This window comes from Pleurodeles waltl, chromosome 12 (genome assembly GCF_031143425.1).
Source record: "Pleurodeles waltl isolate 20211129_DDA chromosome 12, aPleWal1.hap1.20221129, whole genome shotgun sequence".
Classification (NCBI taxonomy): domain Eukaryota; kingdom Metazoa; phylum Chordata; class Amphibia; order Caudata; family Salamandridae; genus Pleurodeles; species Pleurodeles waltl.
In genome coordinates this window covers 43,251,325-43,272,822 of record NC_090451.1, presented here as the reverse complement: position 1 = coordinate 43,272,822, position 21,498 = coordinate 43,251,325, and the positions used below count along the sequence as shown (strand labels likewise).

At 47.8% G+C, this 21,498-nt stretch overlaps 1 protein-coding gene across 2 annotated transcripts in view; it reads left to right on the top strand.

Annotated features, from left to right (window-relative positions):
* Positions 1 to 21,498, top strand: part of DDX49 (DEAD-box helicase 49) — a 126,499-nt gene that overhangs the window by 93,562 nt on the left and 11,439 nt on the right. For both annotated transcript variants that reach the window (XM_069216245.1, XM_069216246.1), the window contains one exon: positions 9,283 to 9,371. In XM_069216245.1, coding sequence (XP_069072346.1) covers positions 9,283 to 9,371 — 89 coding nt within the window. The remainder of the gene's footprint in view (positions 1 to 9,282; positions 9,372 to 21,498) is intronic.

The window sequence follows — 21,498 nt, the reverse complement described above, 5'->3', positions numbered from 1 at the left end:
CAGAATACAGTTAAAAACAGCAGATAGTATGAATAAAAGCCTGTATTGCACAAATATTGTGTCACCTAGTGGCCAAGAAAGGGAAGCATGACTAGTGAATATTGCACACAGTTTGTTTTAAAGTTACTCACAAAAAACTAAATGGTTACTTATTCATATGCTTTGCATTATTCCGCCATGTAGTAGTTGGGTCTGGAATTGTCCTCCTTCTTCTTTTTGTAAGTGTCGTTGACCACCATTTGGTGGTACGTCCATTCCCTGTATGACATCAGACTGTGCCCCGGATGTTCCTGTGCGTGATAGCCATCTTCTGATTCTTTTCTGTCTCTTCCTTTTTCTCTTTTTTCCTTTTCTTTTCTTCCCTCTTTCCTTTTCCTACTTGCTTGCATTAACCTCTCATTTCTGGGGAGGTGGGTGGGTTGCATGTGAATCCAGAAAACTCTTCAGGCTGCAAAACTACTCTTACTGGCAAGTAACCATTTCTTTTTGCAGCGTGAATCCTTTTCTAGATTCACATGCTTAGCATTAGATCATGTAGCGGCATCTTCTCCCTTGGGTTGGTTGGGTTGAAATGAGGCAGAGTTTGCAAACAGTTGCTGTAATACTCTTCGTCCCACCTGTGCCTCCTTGTTAATTTGAACGTCCACACATTAATGTTTTGTGAATGTGTGAGGACTTGCCCATGTCGCATGTGAATCGATGAAAGATACCAATACTGGGGAACCACAGTTACAGGTAAGTAACTTATTTTCTTCTTGGTTAAAGGCCCTATTGATGTGGGAGCATTGTTGCGCTTTCTTGCAGTTGAGGCGATTAGTGCGTCTGCTAGTGCATTCCCCTGTATATACTTCAGGTCTTGTGCTGAGGTGTGTATTTCATTTAAACTCTTGGCATAACTGCCTTTGAAGTGGCAGGTTTTCTGAACACCTCCTTTCCCTGATCCCAGATGCTGGGCAGCATTGGTGGGTACAGTTTTCCCTTGTGAGCAGGCATTAAGGTTTCCAAAAGGAAGCAAGAGTCTTATTTTTCCTCCTTCAGTTGTACACCCTGGGTGTTAGCAGCCTTCTTGATACTGCCACCACCACTTCTACCCCTAGTGCCCCCAGCAACAGCACTGGTAGTAGTAGTCAATCAAAGGGCGTAGCTGGGTTCACCTTGGGAACTGCAGTGTGCTCTGGGTTAGTCAGGGAGACCACTGAGGCAGTGTGTGTCTCTGAGGGTGGTCCTGATCTTACCACTCTAGCTGCCTGTCCGCTTAATATGGATCAGTACTGGCAGCATCCCCTTATAAATGGTGTTGAGGCTGAGGCCTACAGGGACACAGGAGCCAGTGTCGCTATGGTGACTGAAAAACTGCCCCCCCCCCCCCCGAACAACACCTACTTGGTCACACTTACCAGGTTACCGACGCTCACAACAACACTGAGTGTTACCCCATGGCTGTTGTTGAAATAAGCTGGGTGGGGTGGGATTACTAGCCCAAAGAAAGTTGTAATATCCTCTGACTTGCCTGTAGAGTGTTTCTTGGGCAATGATTTGGAGACTTCAGTATGGGTTGAAGTGGAGTTGGAAGCCCATGCAGCAATGCTTGGCATCCCTGGGCATATCTTTGCACTGATAAGAGCAAAGGCCAAGAGACCGAGAGAGCAAGGAGCACTGGAGCCTGGAAAAATGGCCCAGGAGACTCCCAAAAAAGAAAGGTAGGCAGGTTAAGAAATTACCCCTGTCCAGGCTTCAGGTGAGGATTCCCACTCCTTGGAGAGAGTAATCTGCCCCTTGGGTGGAACCTATACCAGAGGAGCTTGGAGCTGATACAGCAGAGCTCTTAGATGCAGGGGGGACCAACCAGGGAGGAACTTAGCCTGGGACAGCAGTCTTGCCCTTCTCTAGAAAGCCTGAGACAGCAAGCTGCTGTTCAGGAAGCAGGGGATATTAGTGGGATCCATATGGTCTACAGAGACAATGGCCTCCTTTATTCTGAGGCGAGGGACCCTAAACCTGATGCAACCAGGAGGTGGGTCATTCCTCAAACGTTTAGGGAGTTCTTACTGACCTTAGCACATGATATTCCCCTTGCAGGCCATTTGGGGCAAAGCAAGACTTGGGACAGACTGTCTCACTTTCACTGGCCTCATATATGAGGACACAAAGGAGTTTGTCGCTCCTGTGTTACCTGTCAAGCCAACGGCAAGACAGGTGGCACTCCAAAGGTCCCCCTAATTCCACTATCAGTGGTTGGGGTACCCTTTGAGAGGGTGGAGATAGACATTGTTGGCCCCCTAGACTCCCCAACTGCATCTGAGAATGGATTTATACTGGTGGTAGTGGGCCATGCCACAGGTACCCAGAAGCAATTCCTCTTAGGACCACTACAGCCCCTGCAGTATCCAAGGCCCTCCTGGGAATTTTCTCCAGGGTGGGTTTTCCTGAGGAGGTGGTGTCAGGCAGAGGTACAAACTTCATGTCTGCAGACCTGAAAGCTATGTGGAAGGAATGTGTGTAACATATACATTCACCACCCTTTACCATCCACAAACAAATGGTTTACTTGAAAGATTCAACAAAACCTTAAAAGACATGATCATGGGTATAGGAAAGTCTCTTTATGGCATGGTTACCTCCACTTTTTGCCTGTTGTCAGTGTGCTTAGACTGTTTTCACTGGGATCCTGCTAACCAGGACCGCAGTAATTGTGCTCTCTCCTCTAAATTTGGTTGTCTTGGTACCCTTTACACCCCACAATTGGCATACTAGTGCACCCCGGTAAATCTCTAGTATACGGTACTTGGGTACCCAGGGCATTGGTACACCAGGGGTCCCCCATGGGCTGCAGCATGTATTATGCCACCCATGGGAGCCCATGCAAACCGTGTCTTCAGGTCTGCCATGTGCATCCTGCGTGAAAAAGTGCATGCACCTTTTCACTGCTGGTCACTACACCAGGTCATTGTAAGTCACCCCTATGGTAGGCCCTTCCAGCCCTAAGGGCAGGGTGCAGGTCCCTGTGTGCGTGGGCATCACCCCCGGGCAGAGGTGCCCCTACGAACTTCAATTCTCTGGACTTCGTGAGTGCGGGGAAGCCATTTTAGCTATGTACTGACCATAGATCACTACCCATGGTCTAGCTACATAATGATAACTCCGAACCTAGTCATGTTTGGTATCAAACATGTCAGAATCATACCCCAATACTGATGCCAGTATTGGTTGCATGATTCCATGCACTCTTGGGGCTCCTTAGAGGGCCCCCCCTAGTAGCCATCCTGCTGTGGCGTGAAACTGCACCAAGGAAAGGGGAGTGGCCACTTCCCTGTCCATCACCACAAAGGGTGCTGTCCAGAGCTCCTCCAGGTGGCCACTTGATTCTACCATCTCGAAAACAAGATGGGCAGAGGCCCCCTGGAGCATCTGACTGGTCAGGGTAGCAAATGACATCAGTGACCCCCTCTGATACGAGGTCACCTTGAGTGACCAGGCCCCTTTTGGGCTATAAAGGGACTCCCTTGCGGGTGGGTCCCTAGATTCAGTGTGCAAGACTCCACCAAGACTCCTCTGCAATGACCTAGTCTGCTTCTGGCCACCGGAACTGCTGCTGGGCTTCACAGTAACTGAACAAGACTGCAACACTGAGACAACCTTAATTTGCAACACTGTTTCTGCGACTCCTGTGAGCGACTTGCAACATTTCCACGGCTGTGCATCCTCTGGGGTCTGCAAGACTTCAGCTGCACCAAAGAAGGAAGAAAGAATCTCCCTTGAAGTGAAGGAGTCACTCCCCTGCATCCGCGGACACCTAAGGCAGCAACATCTGGCTGTTGGGATCTGTTGTTCTCTGGATCTGTGAAGATTCTCCAACACAGGTGAGTGATTCTGAGGGATCCTCTTGGTCCTCTCTGCCTTCTGTCCAGCTTGGGAGACAGTAAGCCCTAGCCTTTTCCTCAAGACATAACCCCTGTGCCACTGCGTCTGTTGCAGCAAACAAGGCTTGTTGACTCCTGCTATAAGGGACCTTCAGGCTCCAAGTAGCCCCATCCCCCACCGCACTCTACCCCTGCAAGGACTGTCTCCTCTCTGCTGCTCCAGTAACGTGGGACTCCTCTTCAGGTGTGCTGCCCGGGCCTCACTGCGACTTACTGTGCCTGCTGCCAGTGGGTTGCTCGTGGGGGCTCCAACTGCTTCTGCTGGCTCTCCTGTCTTAGGGTCAGCGCAGAACCCCCTCCCTGGGTCTAGTCCCCAGGACCTTTCTGATCCTCATCAGCCCTGCAAACCTTCAACAGCTCCAGTTGCATTTGCTTGTGCTTGTTGGTGGTCCTCCTGACCCATCTGCAATCCTGCAACTGTCGAGGGACAGCTCCTAGGTGACTTTAGGGACTCCTCTGCAGCTCCTGGACTCCGCAGCTGGAACTCATCCACCATCGCTGACCCCGATCTTCACTCACAATAGAGGTTTTTTTTACGGTTTGTGTGTGTTATGTTTCACTATTCCAGTGTGTGAGATCTATGCCTGACCGCATTAATAGCACCCAGTGGGGAAACCTTTATCTAGGTAAATGCAAAAACACAGTAAGACTCATAAAAAAACTGTCTATGGTTACATCTCTGCAAACCAATTGCCACCTTGAAGAAAAAAAAAAATCTTATGTGTTAATCTTAGCATTTTTCGAATTCACTACATTCCAAATGCACTGTTTGCTTAGTTTCCCTAGCTAAAGTAATATATATCTCATAACATAGCGAGAATAACTGACCAAAAATACATTACATTAAACCACATTTCAAAATCAGAGAGAAGTCTGCTAAGAGCCCCCTCGTTTGGCTTGTTAAATTGTGTTTGTGTAAGAAAAAGAACAGCTCTGGAGTCCATATATTAGCAAGAGGCGACTGTGAATTGCCATTGCACCCCAGAAGTACAGTCACGCTGGACACTAAGTCAACAGTTTATTAAGGGGGGCAGGGAAGCTACTGCAAAAGCGCAGTGTAGCACACACAGAAGGACCATAGGCACTGCTCCCATGGCGTTGACCCTCTGCACATGACCGCACCAAAAAGGTGTAACCACAGAGAGACGTGGCTGCAAAATTCCAGACACAGCCTTTCGTTTTAAAAACAATAAATGCAGATTACTGCCTCTAACATTCTGACTTCTCCTCCCAGTGAAGGCTAAGTGAGAAAGAATTTCCAGCCTCCAGCAATGGGTGTGATTGCATGACATTTTCTGTGGTTTGTCGTGCTAGAGAGGGGTGTTTGTTATGCATTTGTAGAGAGTTATACTCGGGGGGGAAGATTTGGAGCGAGGGGATGGGGCGCTCTATACCACACTCTTGCTAAATCGTAGGTGCTTTGATTTGCATGAGAGTAAGCAATGATGCACTGAATATGTGTGGTCTTTCACCCATATCATAAGTGTGTGTGCGCCTCCGTATTTGCCACGCGGCTAGTGGGCCCATATTAGTGCTGATTGGCAGTGACCCTGTTCCCTGTTGGTCACCACAAGGGACCCGGCTCCCTAAATATAGAGTTCGCACATATCAAATAGGAACAGTATTGCACACCGGAGATATAACGATAAAGGTTTAAAGGAATTCTACTAAAGTACTGGCAGCCGAGAGCAGTGTGGCTAGAAACAGTGGGATTGCTGCTCTTGGGTCATCTGTAGTTGCTGGTCAGCGGCGGAAGTGCATTAAAACAAGCTGTGAAGGGGCTGGGGAGGGGGAGGGGCAGGGGCTGGGCGAGCAGCGACTCTAGGCTCGTCTATAAAGTATACATAATTAAAAACTTCACTCTTGTGAACACTCTTCACTAGAATGGACGGTCTGTGGTAAATGCATTTCTCTGCATCTCTCTTTAAACATCTCCCTTTCTGGCGTGTGTACGTTTTTCAGATGAGGGTCTGCACAAACACCCTGCCATCACCCCGTCTAAATCGTGGCTCATTAGGGCTTTCAGGAAAGACTTTGCTTCAGCTAATTGTGAGAGTCCGCAGTCCGGCCTCTTCCATCCCCTGCCGATATCTAACCATAGCAGGAAAACGCTTACTGGGGTAAGATAAAAACTCTTATTTGACTCGGGAAGAATCATAGGGTCAAGGAGCAGGTGTGTGTGGGGGGGGAGGGGGTCTGGGGGGGGGGGGGGGGTAATGACCACGACACAATGTCTGGATCTCAAGCCATAGCGCCCCCATACTACCATACAAATACCAAGTGTGATCCTTGACAAATCTGCTCCTCCGCCTGCATCATTAAGTCAAATTCAAATTGTGAGCATGTGTTCGACATTGAGAACTGTCGCTTCCCCAGGCAGAATAATGCATTAAGCAAGTTAGAAGAAACCAATCCATTACCCAAGGTACATGTCAGACTGGTGCATGCTTGTCAAAAGTTCATAACAAGTGCGCTTAGATTATCACATGGGCTACAAAGAAATGGGCACTGTAGGAATTAGCCAAAACCTTTGAACTTCGTTCACAATATATTTGTGTTTAACTTGGAGTGAACATGTCACCATCTCTATTCTCACTCAGTTAGGAGCACCTTAATTGGTCGATTGGATTACCCTGCGCGATTCATCAATTGGCCCTCCACCGTTCAGCGGGCACTCGCCAGTTTTGCTTCAAAATCTAACTAGAGAAGCAAATATATCACTCTGTGCCTGCGTAACCTGAGTGCAGCAGGTCGGACCGAGATAGGATTTAAAACGGGGGGGGGGGGGAACAAGGGGGGGTAGAAAAAAACAAGAAAACAAACGCTAAAAAGGGAGCAGCGGGAGGGGAGAAGGAATAAGGAATTGTACCCCATTTGCATCTGGTTTAGCGACAAAACAAAAAGGAAGGACAATTCCGGACCCAACCACCAGATGGCAGAATAATGCAAAGCATGTGAATCCAGAAAAAGATTCATGCTGCAAAACTTTTTTTTAGACATGCCAACCAGACAACGAAATGAAAGGGAGGAGAGTCAAACAAACAAAAAAGTAGAAAATACGTTTAAACTGCAAAAACAGAGAGCACAGAATTACTGATCCCTTCGAGGACTTATTCATGCAAGTCAGCAGCTTGGGAAAAGTGGACAATTCGGACTACCTAAGTGGCTGTTTGGTTTACAGTGTAAAGATGTAAAAAGCATTGGCAAAGTTAGTACGTCTGGTGTTGCCTGCCAGCCTTTTTTTCTTTGCCAAAGCTTGTATTGTTTCATCATTGCTTTTGTAAGACTTTATTGTTGGGAACTGCCAGGTCCTTCCCAGCATAAATTTAAAAAATGTGTAGAAGTAAAAATATTTATTTTGGTCTCAAAAAGCTTGCGTTGCTGTAGTAGTCCCTTAGACAGAAGAGAGCTACTTTGTGTGCAGATGTCCTTCTTGCAAGAGAGCAGAATGCTCACTCACAGGAAAGCTAGCCAATAGCTAAAGTGTGCTGACCTATTACCTGTGCTGTATGTGGTTGTGGGCAAAATAGAAATGTGAATGGCACAATAGCAGACCAGAGCATGTAGATCGCTGTCTGAAAGCCCCTGTAAGTAAGTATATAAAACCCTCAATTTAGGTAAAATCAAAACGCCTTCGCTTACGCCAGACCTAAAAATGAATCTTCTCTGAACTTCTAGAAGGGTGAACCAGATCCCTGAAACGGTGTAATTTTTTTCTAAGAAATTTCAATAATATCAGGAAAAAATGTGTGTCCCGTTATCCTACAGCGATAAAATGAAGACTGTAAAAACACAAACCCAGTTTTGTTTAGAAAATATTTAAAATAGCCACAGTGCAATCTTTAAAAAAAAAATGGTTGCAGCGTAGGAAAAGATCAGAGTCAGGCAAACCTAGCACGTAGCCCTTAGTTTAATACTTCTTTGGTACGCTTCGAAATGTAAAAACTTTACACAAAAATAAATTTTAAAAATCAAACAAAAATTTTACTGAGGCTGACAGTATTATTTCAGGAATATACAATGCAATTTAATCTGTTTTACATTTTAGACAACTTAAACAAATTTTTCACTGTCCTTTTTCAGCATTTCATTTTGGGTGTGTGTTTTAGAATTCATGGCTCCTTAAGAGATACCTTCACCTCTTGGTCCTAGCAAAGCTGTAGGTGGCAGAAGTGTTGGTTGTGTATTTGTTTAGTGCACTGATTAGTGATACCTCATTGTTGTATTGTGTTGCAACATTTGTGCAATGCTTCCTACTTCTGACAAGGATAGGAAACTCTCCAGTTTTCAGAGGGTTCTTGTTGCCTCTTCGTGGTTTCATCTTCCAAATTGTGATGTTTCCTTATCAAATAGTTGTTGCTGTGTGATGATGTATCTGGGATTTTGTTGTCAGTCAGTCTCTTGGTTTCTGCAGTGTCTTCGTGAAGCGGTGGGTGTCGTGATTTCAGATTTAGAGGGGTGTCGCGGAAAGCGGTACTGTTTATTTACACATATCTTAAGTTGGTTAAGATGCCTGTCCGTTGCAGATAATCTAAAGGGAGGTTTTCTGCTTGCTTGGGATGGTTAATCTGTGCTTTACTTGTTAGTGGGACCTGTGTCTTGGTGACAAGTGCATTTGGGATCACAGCGATATCCAAATAAATGCTGTGTCTATGTGTTAGAAGGTTTGTGTGCAATGGGTTCTGTTGCATGTTAGTGTACCTGGTATCTTGCTCGAGATCCCTGAGCTCTTGGTCTCTGCAGAGTTGAAAGTGGCATATTTGGCTGAATTCGACAGAATGATAGGCTGTTATATTTTGTTGTTCCAATCCATGTAGCTCAAGCGAAAAAATAACGTACAATGTTTCTTTTAAAAAAAGTAACTTTTTGCTTAGATTTAGTGCACAGTAAAGCGGTTTTAAAAGCAAAATTGCAAATGTAAGAAAAATAAGACCGTGGGAGGGTCCTTGTCTCGGGTTTCATCAGAGAGTATGGACTTGCGCAACTTTTCACATGATACCTAAATGTAGGCCTCGACTTCTACGACAATTTTATCCAATAGACTTTCACATGCTTGTGTTTCATAAGAGTATGGATTTAACATCCATTTACATAAATATTGACTTTACAGTCTAATATTCTATAGGACAGTATAGATTTTCAAATCTTAATTCCACATCTTTTAACCTTGTTGGTACAGTGGTCGTCATTATTGTGGAGTCGATATTTTACAGGTCGATAATAAAACCAAGATATTGTGTTTGCGCGCCCATTCCCATTGAAGCTATAAACATTGCTTTTTGTGTTGTGCTAGTAAACAGTCACTTCTGCTTTGATGTGCTTTTGATTTTATATAGTCCTGTGTGCTTTTATGTTCGCACAGATACAAAGTTGAAAGAGTATCCACTCGGTGAAAAGGAGGTTCTGAAAATCCTGACGCAGGTGAACGTCACCCGCAGGGAATGTGAAATAGTAAGTCTTTTTTCTCATTTACTTTGTTGTGAAAACATGTTTTTGCCCCCACAAGGTTTCACTGGACATACAGCGATAAACCTCCAAACCTCGCCACACAACAACAAATCTATCCTGTACCGTTCTACACCGGGTTTAAGTTGTCTACTGTGCAGTGGTTAGGCCTTATTGGTAACAGTTGGCATTTATGTCTATATCATTTCTCGATTTCTTCGTGTTGATGGATGTACCTTGTAGAAAGGGGTATTTTGTACCGTCCATAAAATGCTGACTTTCGTACTTTGCCGGCTCTTGCAGCGGTATCTCACGCCCTAGGTCCAGGGTCAGGTGGGACCTATTCACTGGCATTCAGAGATCACTGTGTTTTACAAGCTATTGCTGAGCACCACAGACAAACCCTCCCTGTGAACACATACAGTACACAGCTGCTTCGCACATCGCAGTGACACGTACGTTTGGTGCATTTCACTTGTTTGTGCATGGCTTTTGCCTTGGCTGTTTCAGAGCATGCCTGGGGTATTGGATTAAGGGGGCATATTTTCCCCATTATTCTGTATTTGTGCTGGGCAGTTTAAGTCTGTTTGCGATCCACTGCCTCATTTTGTAATTTTACTTCAGGTCTTTATCTTACTCGTTGTAATATAGATTAATGTTGCCCCTTATCCTTTCTAGGCGGTAGGGGGCTCAAGTCTTATTTATGGGACTGAGCCCCACATTTGATGCTAGTGAGAGCAGAGGAGGATGCCCTTCTTTGTGTGTAAGAGGAAGGGCTTGTGCCTTCCCACAACCGTACCTTTGACACCCATACCAATGTATGGATGGTTTGTGGCTGATGTGTCTGCAGTCAGACTGAGTTGCATTGGTGTCCCATGTTCTTGGTCCCCCATTTGGAGGACATTCCCCTACACAGGGTTTATAGTCACTCCAGAAACATTCCATCTGTGAGGCACGTTCAGCCGTTACCACAAATTCCAATATGTCTGCCCCGCATGATGTGCACAAACATCTGTAGTGTTAAAGGTTCTGGTCAGTGTTTGTTTTTTCAGCGGTGGGTGGAGATTTGAGCTGCTGCAAAACATTTCTATTCCTGCGAAAGGTGTTGGTGATGAGGAGTGACAACAGGTTTTCTCAGTTGTGTACTTCCTGGCTATTGAAGATGTATGCTGGTAGGCTCCTGCACTTCATGGATTAGATTAGAGCTGAGGGACAACACACTGACTTCTCTAAGTCGAAGGCTTGCCTGGGTGGCCTGCTTGGTTCGAGGTGCCGAATGAGTGGGAGGTGAGATGGGTGATATTGGTTCTGATTTATGCAATCTTTTTAAAGCAACAAGGCATGGTAGTTGGACAGGAGTTTGGTAGGAGTTGGAAAAGTTAATGCCTAGGGTTTTCTTGACTGTTTTCGGCATGCTCTGTGGAAATTGTCACCCATAAATCAGCTCATGACTTGTTTTTTTCTCAAGAGATGGCTGTAGGAAGTTGGCTCTGTATATACCATACCAAAATGAGGTGTATGGTGTGTAGAGTGCAGTGGTTCCCCAGAGGCTAAATTAGATAATACTAATGCTCTATTTGTGGTAGTGTGGTCGAGCAGTTAGGCTTATCAGAGGGTAGTGCAAAGCATTTGTTGTACGCACAGTCAAGAAATGAGGCTCACGCTCAATGACTAACTTCAGGCCAATGTTTTTATACAGCAAAAAATATATTTTGTTACTTTATTTCTAGAATCAAAAGGATCTTTGTTGCATGTAAGTACAGCTTTAAGTTTGTATCAAGCTTATATGTCAAATTCCGTTTGTTTAGGTTTTGCAGATAAAACAGTTTACAAGTAAGTAACACTTTTCAATTTCAAATGTAGACACAGTGAAATGTTTCGTAGGAAGCAAGGCAGCCTCAGGGGAGATAAAGTGTTAACAGTTTACAGGTAAGTACTTGACTTACAATCCCAGTCTTCGGGGGTTGGGATGTCCACTGGTCAGGGTTCAAGTTGAGTCCAAATGTGCAGCACCAGCAACACAGGGCAGGCCGGGTGCAGAGGTCAAGTCTGGTGTTGGGTTTTTAATGAAATCCTATGGGGACTGGGGGCATTTGGAAGAAAACAAGTTGCAGGTAAGTACCCGTGACTTCAGTGCACAGACCTGGGTGGGGTTAGATGAGCATCGGGGGGGGGCACAGGTCAGCACCAAACACACACCCTTGCCGGCACAGGGACAGCTGGGTGCAGGGTGCAAACACCGCTTCGGGCACCCAATGCTTTTCAGTGGAGGAACCCTTGGGTCCAGGGAGTCGGTTGTGGAAAACCATAGGCTGGACAAGCAGGAGAGGTGCCTGCTGGACGTTGCTGGACCGTCACTCGGATTTCCCAAGGCCAGAGGGCTGTGGGTGCAGGCGTAACTTTGGGCGTTGAGAATCTTCGCTGGATCTAGTCGCAGTCGGGGGGGGTCCTCTGGATTTAGGCTGCAGGTGTCGTCGTTTTGGCCAGGAGGGGTCAACCTAGGGTGGACTCAAGGTCGGAATCACTTGGGGACCTTCTCTGGACTGGTCGTCCACCTAGACTCAGGCCGTGTGCGTTGGCTGCAGAGTAGGCAGGACTCGTGGATCTGGGGCACTTCTTGATGTTTCTTGTGGACAGGGCTGCTGTCCTCAGGAGTTCTTGGTCCTCTGGTGGGCAGGCAGTCCTCTGGGGGGATGGGGGGGGGGGGGGTTGTAGAGGTCGCTGGTCCTGCAGGATGTGTCACCTTTTTGCAGCAGGAATCTTGAAGTTGCAGGCAGGCTGGTAAGGCTGGGGCCAAGTCTGTTGTCATCTGAAGTCTTCCTGCTGGGGTCGGTTCTTCAGTCCTCCTCCTTCTTGAGGTCGCCAGGAATCTGAAGAGCAAGGTTCAGGGGTGCCCCTAAATACTAGATTTAGAGGTGTTACAAGGGTCAGAGGGCAGTAGCCAATGGCTACTGTCCCTGAGGGTGGCTACACGTTTCCTGTGCCCACTCCCTTTGGGGGAGGGGAGCACATTCCTATCCCTACTGGCTACTCTCCTACAAAGCAAGATGGGGGAGTGTGCTAGGAGGTGTTCACTTCAGCTCTGGACACCTTGGGGGTGATCTGAGCTGCAATGGTCTCTTCTCCTTGTTTTCCCTCATTTTCCCACGAGACCTGCTGCCAAAAATAGGCAGGGCTGGGGGCAGACATCTCCAATAGTTGCAGTGCCCTGGATCAATCAAAAGAATTTGTAGAGCGCGCTACTCACCCGTGAGGGTCTCAAGGTGCTGCGGGGGGGGGGGGGAATCAAAGGGGGAGGCAGGGAGGGTCACTGATCGAACAACCATGTCTTGAGGTTCTTTCTGAAGAGCAGGAGGTCTTCGGTTTAGCGAAGGTTGGTGGGGAGGGAGTTCCAGGTTTTGGGGGCGAGGTAGGAGAAGGACCTGCCTGCTGTGGTGGTGCGTTGGATGCGGGGGACTGTGGCTAGGGCGAGGTTGGCTGATCGGAGGTTGCGTGTGGGAGTGTGGAAGTTCACTCTTTAGTTGAGGTAGGTTGGGCCGGTGTTGTGGAGGGATTTGTGTGCGTGGATGAGGATCTTGAATGTGATTCTCTTGTCTATGAGGAGCCAGTGAAGGGATTTGAGGTGTGGTGAGATTCGTTCGTGGCGGGGGAGGCCAAGGACGAGGCGTGCAGCTGTGTTCTGGATTCTCTGGAGTTTGCGTTTGAGTTTGTGTGGTGCCGGCGTAGAGGGCGTTACCGTAGTCCAGTCTGCTGCTGATGAGTGCGTGGGTGACTGTCTTTCTGGTTTCTGGGGGAATCCATTTGAAGGATTTTTTTTTAGAGTGCAGAGTGTGTGGAAGCAGGAGGAGGTTAGAGCATTGATTTGCTGTGTCATGGAGAGGGAAGGGGTCGGGGATGATGCCGAGGTTGCGTGCGTGGTTTGCGGGGTTGGGTGCAGGGCCTAGGGTGGTGGGCCACCAGGAGTCGTCCCATGTGGTTTTGTTGGGGCCGAAGAGGATGATCTCGGTTTTGTTTGAGTTGAGCTTGAGGTGGTTAGTGGTCATCCAGTTGGCGGTGTCGAGGAGAGCAGCATGTAGGTTGGTTTTGGCGGTGGTGGGGTTGCGGGTGAGGGAGAGGATGAGCTGGGTGTCATCTGCATAGGAGAGGATAGTGATTCCGTGTGCTCGGAGGATGTTGGCTAGGGGGATCATGTAGATGTTGAAGAGTGTGGGACTGAGGGAGGACCCTTGGGGGACTCTGCAGGTGATTTTGGTAGTGTTGGAGTGGAAGGGTGGAAGGCGGACTCTCTGGGTCCGGTCGGTGAGGAAGGAGGTGAGACAGTCTAAGGCTTTGTGGCGAATTCCTATGTTGTGGCGGCGTGTGCGGAGTGTGTGGTGGCAGACGGTGTCAAAGGATGCGGAGAGGTCTAGGAGGATCACTGTAACAGGCGGCCTGAGCCTTTGAGGCTCACTGACAAGGGTTGCAGTTCCTGCTGTGGGGAGGTGTGACGCACCTCCACCCAGAGCAGGCTTTGTTCCTGACCCCAGAGAGCACAAAGACTCTCACCCCCTGGGGTCAGAAGCTTGTCTGTTAGTGGCACAGACCGGTCAGCCTTACACTAAAGGATTGGGTGAAATACAGGGAGCATCTCTAAGATGTCCACTGGCATCCGTGTGGGTTTAATGTTCTGAGAAGTTTGATACCAAACTTCCCAGTCTTCAGTGAAGCCATCATGGAGCTGTGGAGTTCGAAATGGCAAACTCCCATCCCATGTACTTAATATGACCACACTGCACTTACAATGTCTAAGAATGAACTTAGGCATTGTAGGGATATATTACTCATGCAGCTATGCCCACACCTGTGATATAGTGCGCCCTGCCTTAGGGCTGTAAGGCCTCCTAGAGGGATGACTTACCTATGTCACATGCAGTGGTTGGTAGACATGGCATCCAAAGAGGGATGCTATGTCAACTTTACCTTTTTCTCCCCACCAGCACACACAAGCTTCAATGGCAGTGTGCATGTGTCTGGTGAGAGTTCCCTAAGGATGGCATAATATGTACTGCAACCCTTTGGGCCCATCCCTGGCAACAGAGCCCTTGGTACCATTAGTACCTTTTACAAGGTACAGTTTAGGGAAAAAACACTGGTGCTGGTTAACAGGATCCCAGCACGCGCATAGTGAAGTTAGCATCAGCATCATGCAAAAAGTAGGGAGTTACGATGCCAAAAGGGGCAATTTCCTACATAACCCCCTCCCAAACGAAAGAGGATGAGACTAACCTTTTCCAAGAGAGTCTTCATTGTGGAAAAATCTGGAAAGTCCATCTGCATTGGCAGTCCCTGGTCTGTGTTCCACTGTAAACTCCATTCCCTTTAGGGATTTGGACAACCTTAAAAGTTTAAGGTTCTCACCTTTCATTTGCATCAGACATCTGAGAGGTCTGTGGTCAGTTTGAATGAAGAAGTGAGTACCAAACAAGTATGCTTGCAACCGTTTAAAGGAACCAAACCATAGCAAAGGCTTCCTTCTCTATCGCACTCCAGCGCTGTTCCGTGGGGAGTAACCTGCTAATAAAAGCAATAGGCTGGTCTTGGCCATCAGTCTGGGACAGGACTGCTCCTATCCCATGTTCAAAGGCAGCTGTCTGCACAATGAGCTGCTTAGAGTAGTCTGGAGCTTTTAGAACTGGTGCTGAGTACATTGCCTCTTTCAGGGTGTCAAAGGTCTCATGACAACTAACTGTCCAGTTTACTTTCTTGGGCATCTTCTTAGAGGTCAGTTCTGTGGGGGGGAGGGGAGTCACAATAAATCCATGCCCCTTCACAAACCTCCTGTCATAACCAGTCTAGCTAAGGAATGCCCTGACTTGAACCTGGGTGGTAGGAGCTTCCCAGTCCAGGATTGTCTGGATCTGGGGTTGTAAGGGTTGCACTTGGCCTCCACCTACAAGGTGGCCCAAGTATCCAACTGTTCCCTGCTCGACCTGGCATATGGATGCCTTAATAGTGTGGCTTGCTGATTCCAGGGTCTGCAAAACCTTTCCCAGGTGACCAAGTGATCCTGCCGGGAGGAGCTTAAGACAGCAATATCATCTATGTATGCTGCACTGAAAGACTCCAAGCCAGCAAGGACTTGATTCACCGACCCTTGGAAGGTGGCAGGGACATTCGTTAAATCGAAGGGCTTAACAGTGAACTGATAATGCCCATCAGGTGTAGAGAATGCTGTCTTCATTTGCTCCTGGTGCCATGCAAATTTGCCAGTACCCTGCATTCAAGTCAAAGGTACTGAGAGCCTTTGCTGCAGCATCTAATTTGGCTATCAGCTCTTGGAATACGGTGAGCATCTGTCTTGGTGACAGGGCTGAGACCTCTGTAGTCCACACAGAACCTCATTTCTTTTTTTCAACCCTGGGGACGAGGCTTGGGTACTAAGATCACTGGGCTAGCCTGGGGGCTGTCAGAGGGTTCAATACCCCCTAAATCCACATCTTGTTGACTTCACCTTTGATGCTCTTGTTAACTTGATTAGACTGCCGATAGATCTTGGATTTGACAGGCGAGCTGTCTCTAGTGTCCACATTATGGGTACACCCGTGCGTCTGTCGAGGGGTTAAGGAGAAGAGCTTTTCATACTGCTGCAGAATTTGCCTGCTGTCAGCCTACTTTTGGATAGAGAGGGTGTCTGAGTGGACAACTCCATCAACTGACTCGTCTTTAGGGTTGTGAGAGAGGAGGTCACAGAGAGGTTTACTCTTTGCTTCCTGATCCTCACCAGTAGCCATCAGCATGGTTACATCAACCCTGTCGCAGAAAAGCTTGAGACAGTTTACATGGATCAACCTTTTGGGTGTCCTTCTAGTGCCCAGGTGTACTAAGTTGGTGACCTCGCTTTTCTTTTTATAAAACGGGTTAAGGGCCACTCCATCTGTCTTGAATTGCCCTGGAAGGCACAGGCTCCAGAACACACACTTTCTGCCCTGGTTTAAACACCACCAGTGCAGCCTTTTGATCATACTACTGCTTCTGTAACTGTTGGCTGGGCTTAAGGGTTTTGGATGCTGTAGGAAGTTGGCTCTGTATGTACTATTTAAAAGTAAGAAATAGTGTCCGCAGAGTCCAAGGGTTCCCCTTAGAGGTAAGATAGTGGCAAAAATAGATAATTCTAATGCTCTATTTTGTGGTAGTGTGGTCGAGCAGTAGGCTTATCAGAGGGTAGTGTTAAGCATTTGTTGTACACACACGGGCAATAAATGAGGAACACACACTCAGGTTCAAGATTTACAAGTAATACTTCAAATGAAAGGTATTTCACTCAGGTATTCTAGGAACTTTAAATAATCACAATAGCATGTACAGTTTTGACAAAAATGGCAATAAGCTATTTTAAAAGTGGACACAGTGCAAAAATCAACAGTTCCTGGGGGAGGTAAGTATTTGTTAAGTTCATAGGTAAGTAAAACACTTACAGGGTTCAAAGTTGGGTCCAAAGTAGCCCACTGTTGGGGGTTCAAGGCAACCCCAAAGTTACCACACCAGCAGCTCAGGGCCGGTCAGGTGCAGAGGTCAAAGTGGTGCCCAAAACACATAGGCTTCAATGGAAATAGGGGTGCCCCGGTTCCAGTCTGCCAGCAGGTAAGTACCCGTGTCTTCGGAGGGCAGACCAGTGGGGTTTGTAGGGCACCCGGGTGGACACAAGCAGGCACAGAAAGTACACCCTCAGCGGAACAGGGTCGGCAGGGTGCAGAGTGCAAACAGGCGTCGGGTTTCCTATAGGAATCAATGGGGAGACCTGGGGGTCCCTTCAACGATGCAGGCAGGCACAGGGGGGCTCCTCGGGGTAGCCACCACCTGGCCTAGGCAAAGGGTCGCCTGGGGGTCGCTCCTGCACTGGAGTTCGGTTCCTTCAGGTCCTGGGGGCCTCGGGTGCAGAGTGGAAAGTCTCACGCTTCCGGCGGGAAACGTGTGGTCTTTAAAAGTTGCTTCTTTGTTGCAGAAAGTTGCAGTTTCTTGAACAGGGCCGCTGTTCTCGGGAGCTTCTTGTCCTTTAGATGCAGGGTAGTCCTCTGAGGCTTCAGAGGTCGCTGGACCCTGTTGGATGTGTCACTGTTGCAGTTTTCTTTGAAGTAGGGAGACAGGGCGGTGGGGCAGGGGCCAAATCAGTTGTTGTCTCCGTCTTCACTGCAGGGCTTCAGGTCAGCAGTCCTTCTTCTTTAGGTTGCAGGAATCTCTCTTCCTCGGTTCTGGAAGCCTCTAAATACTCAATTTAGAGGTGTGTTTAAGTCCGCCAAGAGCTCCTGGAGCTGTACTTTGGTAGGGTTTGATCCAGTTTTTATCTTTTTGATTTTGCAGAGTCCTTTGCTCTGACATCCTAAGATGCAGGGAAGGGGTGAGGTTGAGTTCCATCACTCTCTCTTCTGCAGTAGACATTATTTCTCTAAAAGTTGGGATACTTTTTAAGAATCTAAAACTATCTCTAGAACTTAATCCAAACTTTTACAAAACATTTGAACTCTTAAAAGAAATGCTAACAGGGACTAACACAAGGCCCTATCAGGACCTTTAAAAATTAAGAAAAATAGCTAAAATTTCAAAAATCAGTTTCTAATGACAATTTTGGGAATTTTAGTCGTGTGATCAGGTATTGGCTGAGTAGTCCAGCAAATGCAAAGTCTTGTACCCCACCGCTGATCCACCAATGTAGGAAGTTGTCTCTGTATATACTATTTGAAAGTAAGAAATAGTGTGCACAGAGTCCAAGGGTTCCCCTTAGAGGTACGATAGTGGCAAAAATAGATAATTCTAATGCTCTATTTTGTGGTAGTGTGGGCGAGCAGTAGGCTTATCAGAGGGTAGTGTTAAGCATTTGTTGTACACACACAGGCAATAAATGAGGGACACACACTCAAAGACAATTCCAGGCCAATAGCTTTTTATATAGAAAAATATATTTTCTTAGTTTATTTTAAGAACCACAGGTTCAACAAGTAATACTTCAAATGGAAGGTATTTCACTCAGGTATTCTAGGAACTTTGAATAATCACAATAGCATGTACAGTTTTGACAAAAATGGCAATAAGCTATTTTAAAAGTGCAAAAATCAACAGTTCTGGGGGAGTTAAGTATTTGTTAAGTTCACAGGAAAATAAAACACTTACAAGGTTCAAAGTTGGGTCCAAGGTAGCCCGCCATTGGGGGTTCAAGGCAACCCCAAAGTTACCACACCAGCAGCTCAGGGCTGGTCAGGTGCAGAGGTCAAAGTGGTGCCCAAAACACATAGGCTTCAATGGAAATAGGGGTGCTCTGGTTCCAGTCTGCCAGCAGGTAAGTACCCGCGTCTTCGGAGGGTACACCAGGGGGGTTTTGTAGGGCACCGGGGGGGGGACACAAGCAGGCACAGAAAGTACACCCTCAGTGGAACAGGGGCGGCCGGGTGCAGAGTGCAACCAGGCGTCGGGTTTCCTATAGGAATCAATGGGGAGAACCGGGGGTCTCTTCAACGATGCAGGCAGGCACGGGGGGGACTCCTGGGGGTAGCCACCACCTGGGCTAGGCAGAGGGTCACCTGGGGTTCTCTCCTGCACTGGATTTCGGTTCCTTCAGGTCCTGGGGGCTGCGGGTGCAATGCTGGTTTCGGCATCCGGTTTCTTGAAGCAGGCAGTCGCGGTCAGGGGTAGCCTCTGGATTTCCCCTGCATGTGTCGGGGCTCAACTCTGGCTACTCACGGGCTCACAGTCGTCGGGGAGTCCTCCCTGTAGTGTTAGTTTTCCACAGGTCGAGTTTGGGGCGTTGGGTGCAGAGTGGAAAGTCTCACGCTTCCGGCGGGAAACGTGTGGTCTTTAAAAGTTGCTTCTTTGTTGCAGAAAGTTGCAGTTTCTTGAACAGGGCCGCTGTTCTCGGGAGCTTCTTGGTCCTTTAGATGCAAGGTAGTCCTCTGAGGCTTCAGAGGTTGCTGGACCCTGTTGGATGCGTCGCTGTTGCAGTTTTCTTCGAAGTAGGGAGACAGGCTGGTGTGGCTGGGGCCAAATCAGTTGTCATCTCCGTCTTCACTGCAGGGCTTCACGTCAGCAGTCCTTCTTCTTCTTTAGGTTGCAGGAATCTCTTTTCCTCGGTTCTGGGAGCCCCTAAATACTCAATTTAGGGGTGTGTTTAGGTCTGGGAGGGCAGTAGCCAATGGCTACTGAACCTGAGGGTGGCTACACCCTCTTTGTGCCTCCTCCCTTTGGTGAGGGGTGGCACATTCCTAATCCTAAAATGGAGGATTTCTAAAAGTAAGAGTCACCTCAGCTCAGGACACCTTAGGGGCTGCCCTGACTGGGGAGTGACTCATCGTTGTTTTCCTCATTATCTCCTCCAGCCTTGCCGCCAAAAGTGGGGGCAGTGGCCGGAGGAGCGGGTATCTCCACTAGCTGGGATGCCCTGTGGCGCTGTAACAAAGGGGGTGAGCCTTTGAGGCTCACCACCAGGTGTTACAGTTCCTGCAGGGGGAGGTGAGAAGCACCTCCATCCAGTACAGGCTTTGTTCCTGGCCACAGAGTGACAAAGGCACTCTCCCCATGTGGCCAACAACATGTCTGGTGTGTGGCAGGCTGGCAAAAATTAGTCAGCCCACACTGGAAGTCGGGTATGTTTTCAGGGGGCATCCCTAAGATGCCCTCTGGGTGTATTTTACAATAAAGTGCACACTGGCATCAGTGTGCATTTTTTGTGCTGAGACGTTTGATACCAAACTTCCCAGTTTTCAGTGTAGCCATTATGGTGCTGTGGAGTTTGTATTTGACAGACTCCCAGACCATATACTCTTATGGCTACCCTGCACTTACAATATCTAAGGTTTTGCTTAGATACTGTAGGGGCATAGTGCTCTTGCACTTATGCCCTCACCTGTGATATAGTGCACCCTGCCTTAGGGCTGTAAGGCCTGCTAGAGGGGTGACTTACCTATGCTAGAGGCAGTGTGAGGTTGGCATGGCACTCTAACGACTTAGTCATTTTCTCCCCACCAGCACACACAAGCTGGCCAGCAGTGTGTATGTGCTGAGTGAGGGTGGTATAATACATGCTGCAGCCCTTAGAGACCTTCCCTGGCATCAGGGCCCTTGGTACCCGGGGTACCAGTTACAAGGGACTTACCTGGATGCCAGGGTGTGCCAATTGTGGAGACAAAGGTACAGTTTAGGGAAAGAACACTGGTGCTGGGGCCTGGTTAGCAGGGTCCCAGCACACTTTCAAATCATAACTTGGCATCAGCAAAGGCAAAAAGTCAGGGGGTAACCTTGCCAAGGAGGCATTTCCTCACAGATGCTTTCTCCATGTAATCTGCCCTGCAGAGGCCTAGTACATAATCCACCACATTTTGCTTAGGTTCGCGGAGAGGTCTCCCGTAACCCTCGTTCACAAGAGCAAGTGGTCCCCTAACAGGGTGGCCAAACAGAAGTTCAAAGAGGGGAAACCCTGCTCCCTTCTGAGGCACCTCTCTGTAGGTGAAAAGCGAGCATGGCAAGAGGACATCCCATCTCCTTTTGAGCTTTTCAGGGAGTCCCATTGTTAGACCCAGTTTCCTGGGCGCTAGGGCACTCTGGGGCTACCCCACTCCAATAACATCAACTGGAGTGTCCCCCTCTGGTGTCCTGAGGTGTCAGTACTAGTGGACCCAAAACCGGTTAACCAAGTACCCCTCTCTAGCACTTGCTCTCTTAGGGTAGCGAAACACAGCAGTCCAAGGCTTACTCAAGGAGGTGAGGTGGGTTTAGACATTCAAAATACAGGGTACACTATACTACCAGCTAAAAAGACCAATGCCCAGTTAGTGCTTTACTTTTAAAAAAGAAAAATACTTTAATACACATAAGAGACATGTACTACACATAAAACTAGGATAAATAGTACAAACCAGACATCCCTACGACCCTCTGGGCCAGAGTTCTTACCCCAAACAGTATTATAGCACCTAGACACTAAGGACTATACAAACACAGCATGTAGACACACAGTTAGCATTGCATATTACAAACCATGTTGCACAGGGTTGCTCTCATTCGCTAGAGCCATGATCCTTGTACGATAATGGTGTCGTTTCAGCGTATGATGTGAAGTCAAACGTTCCAGATCAGCCCCAGAACCCACCACCCAAAGAACAGAAGTGCT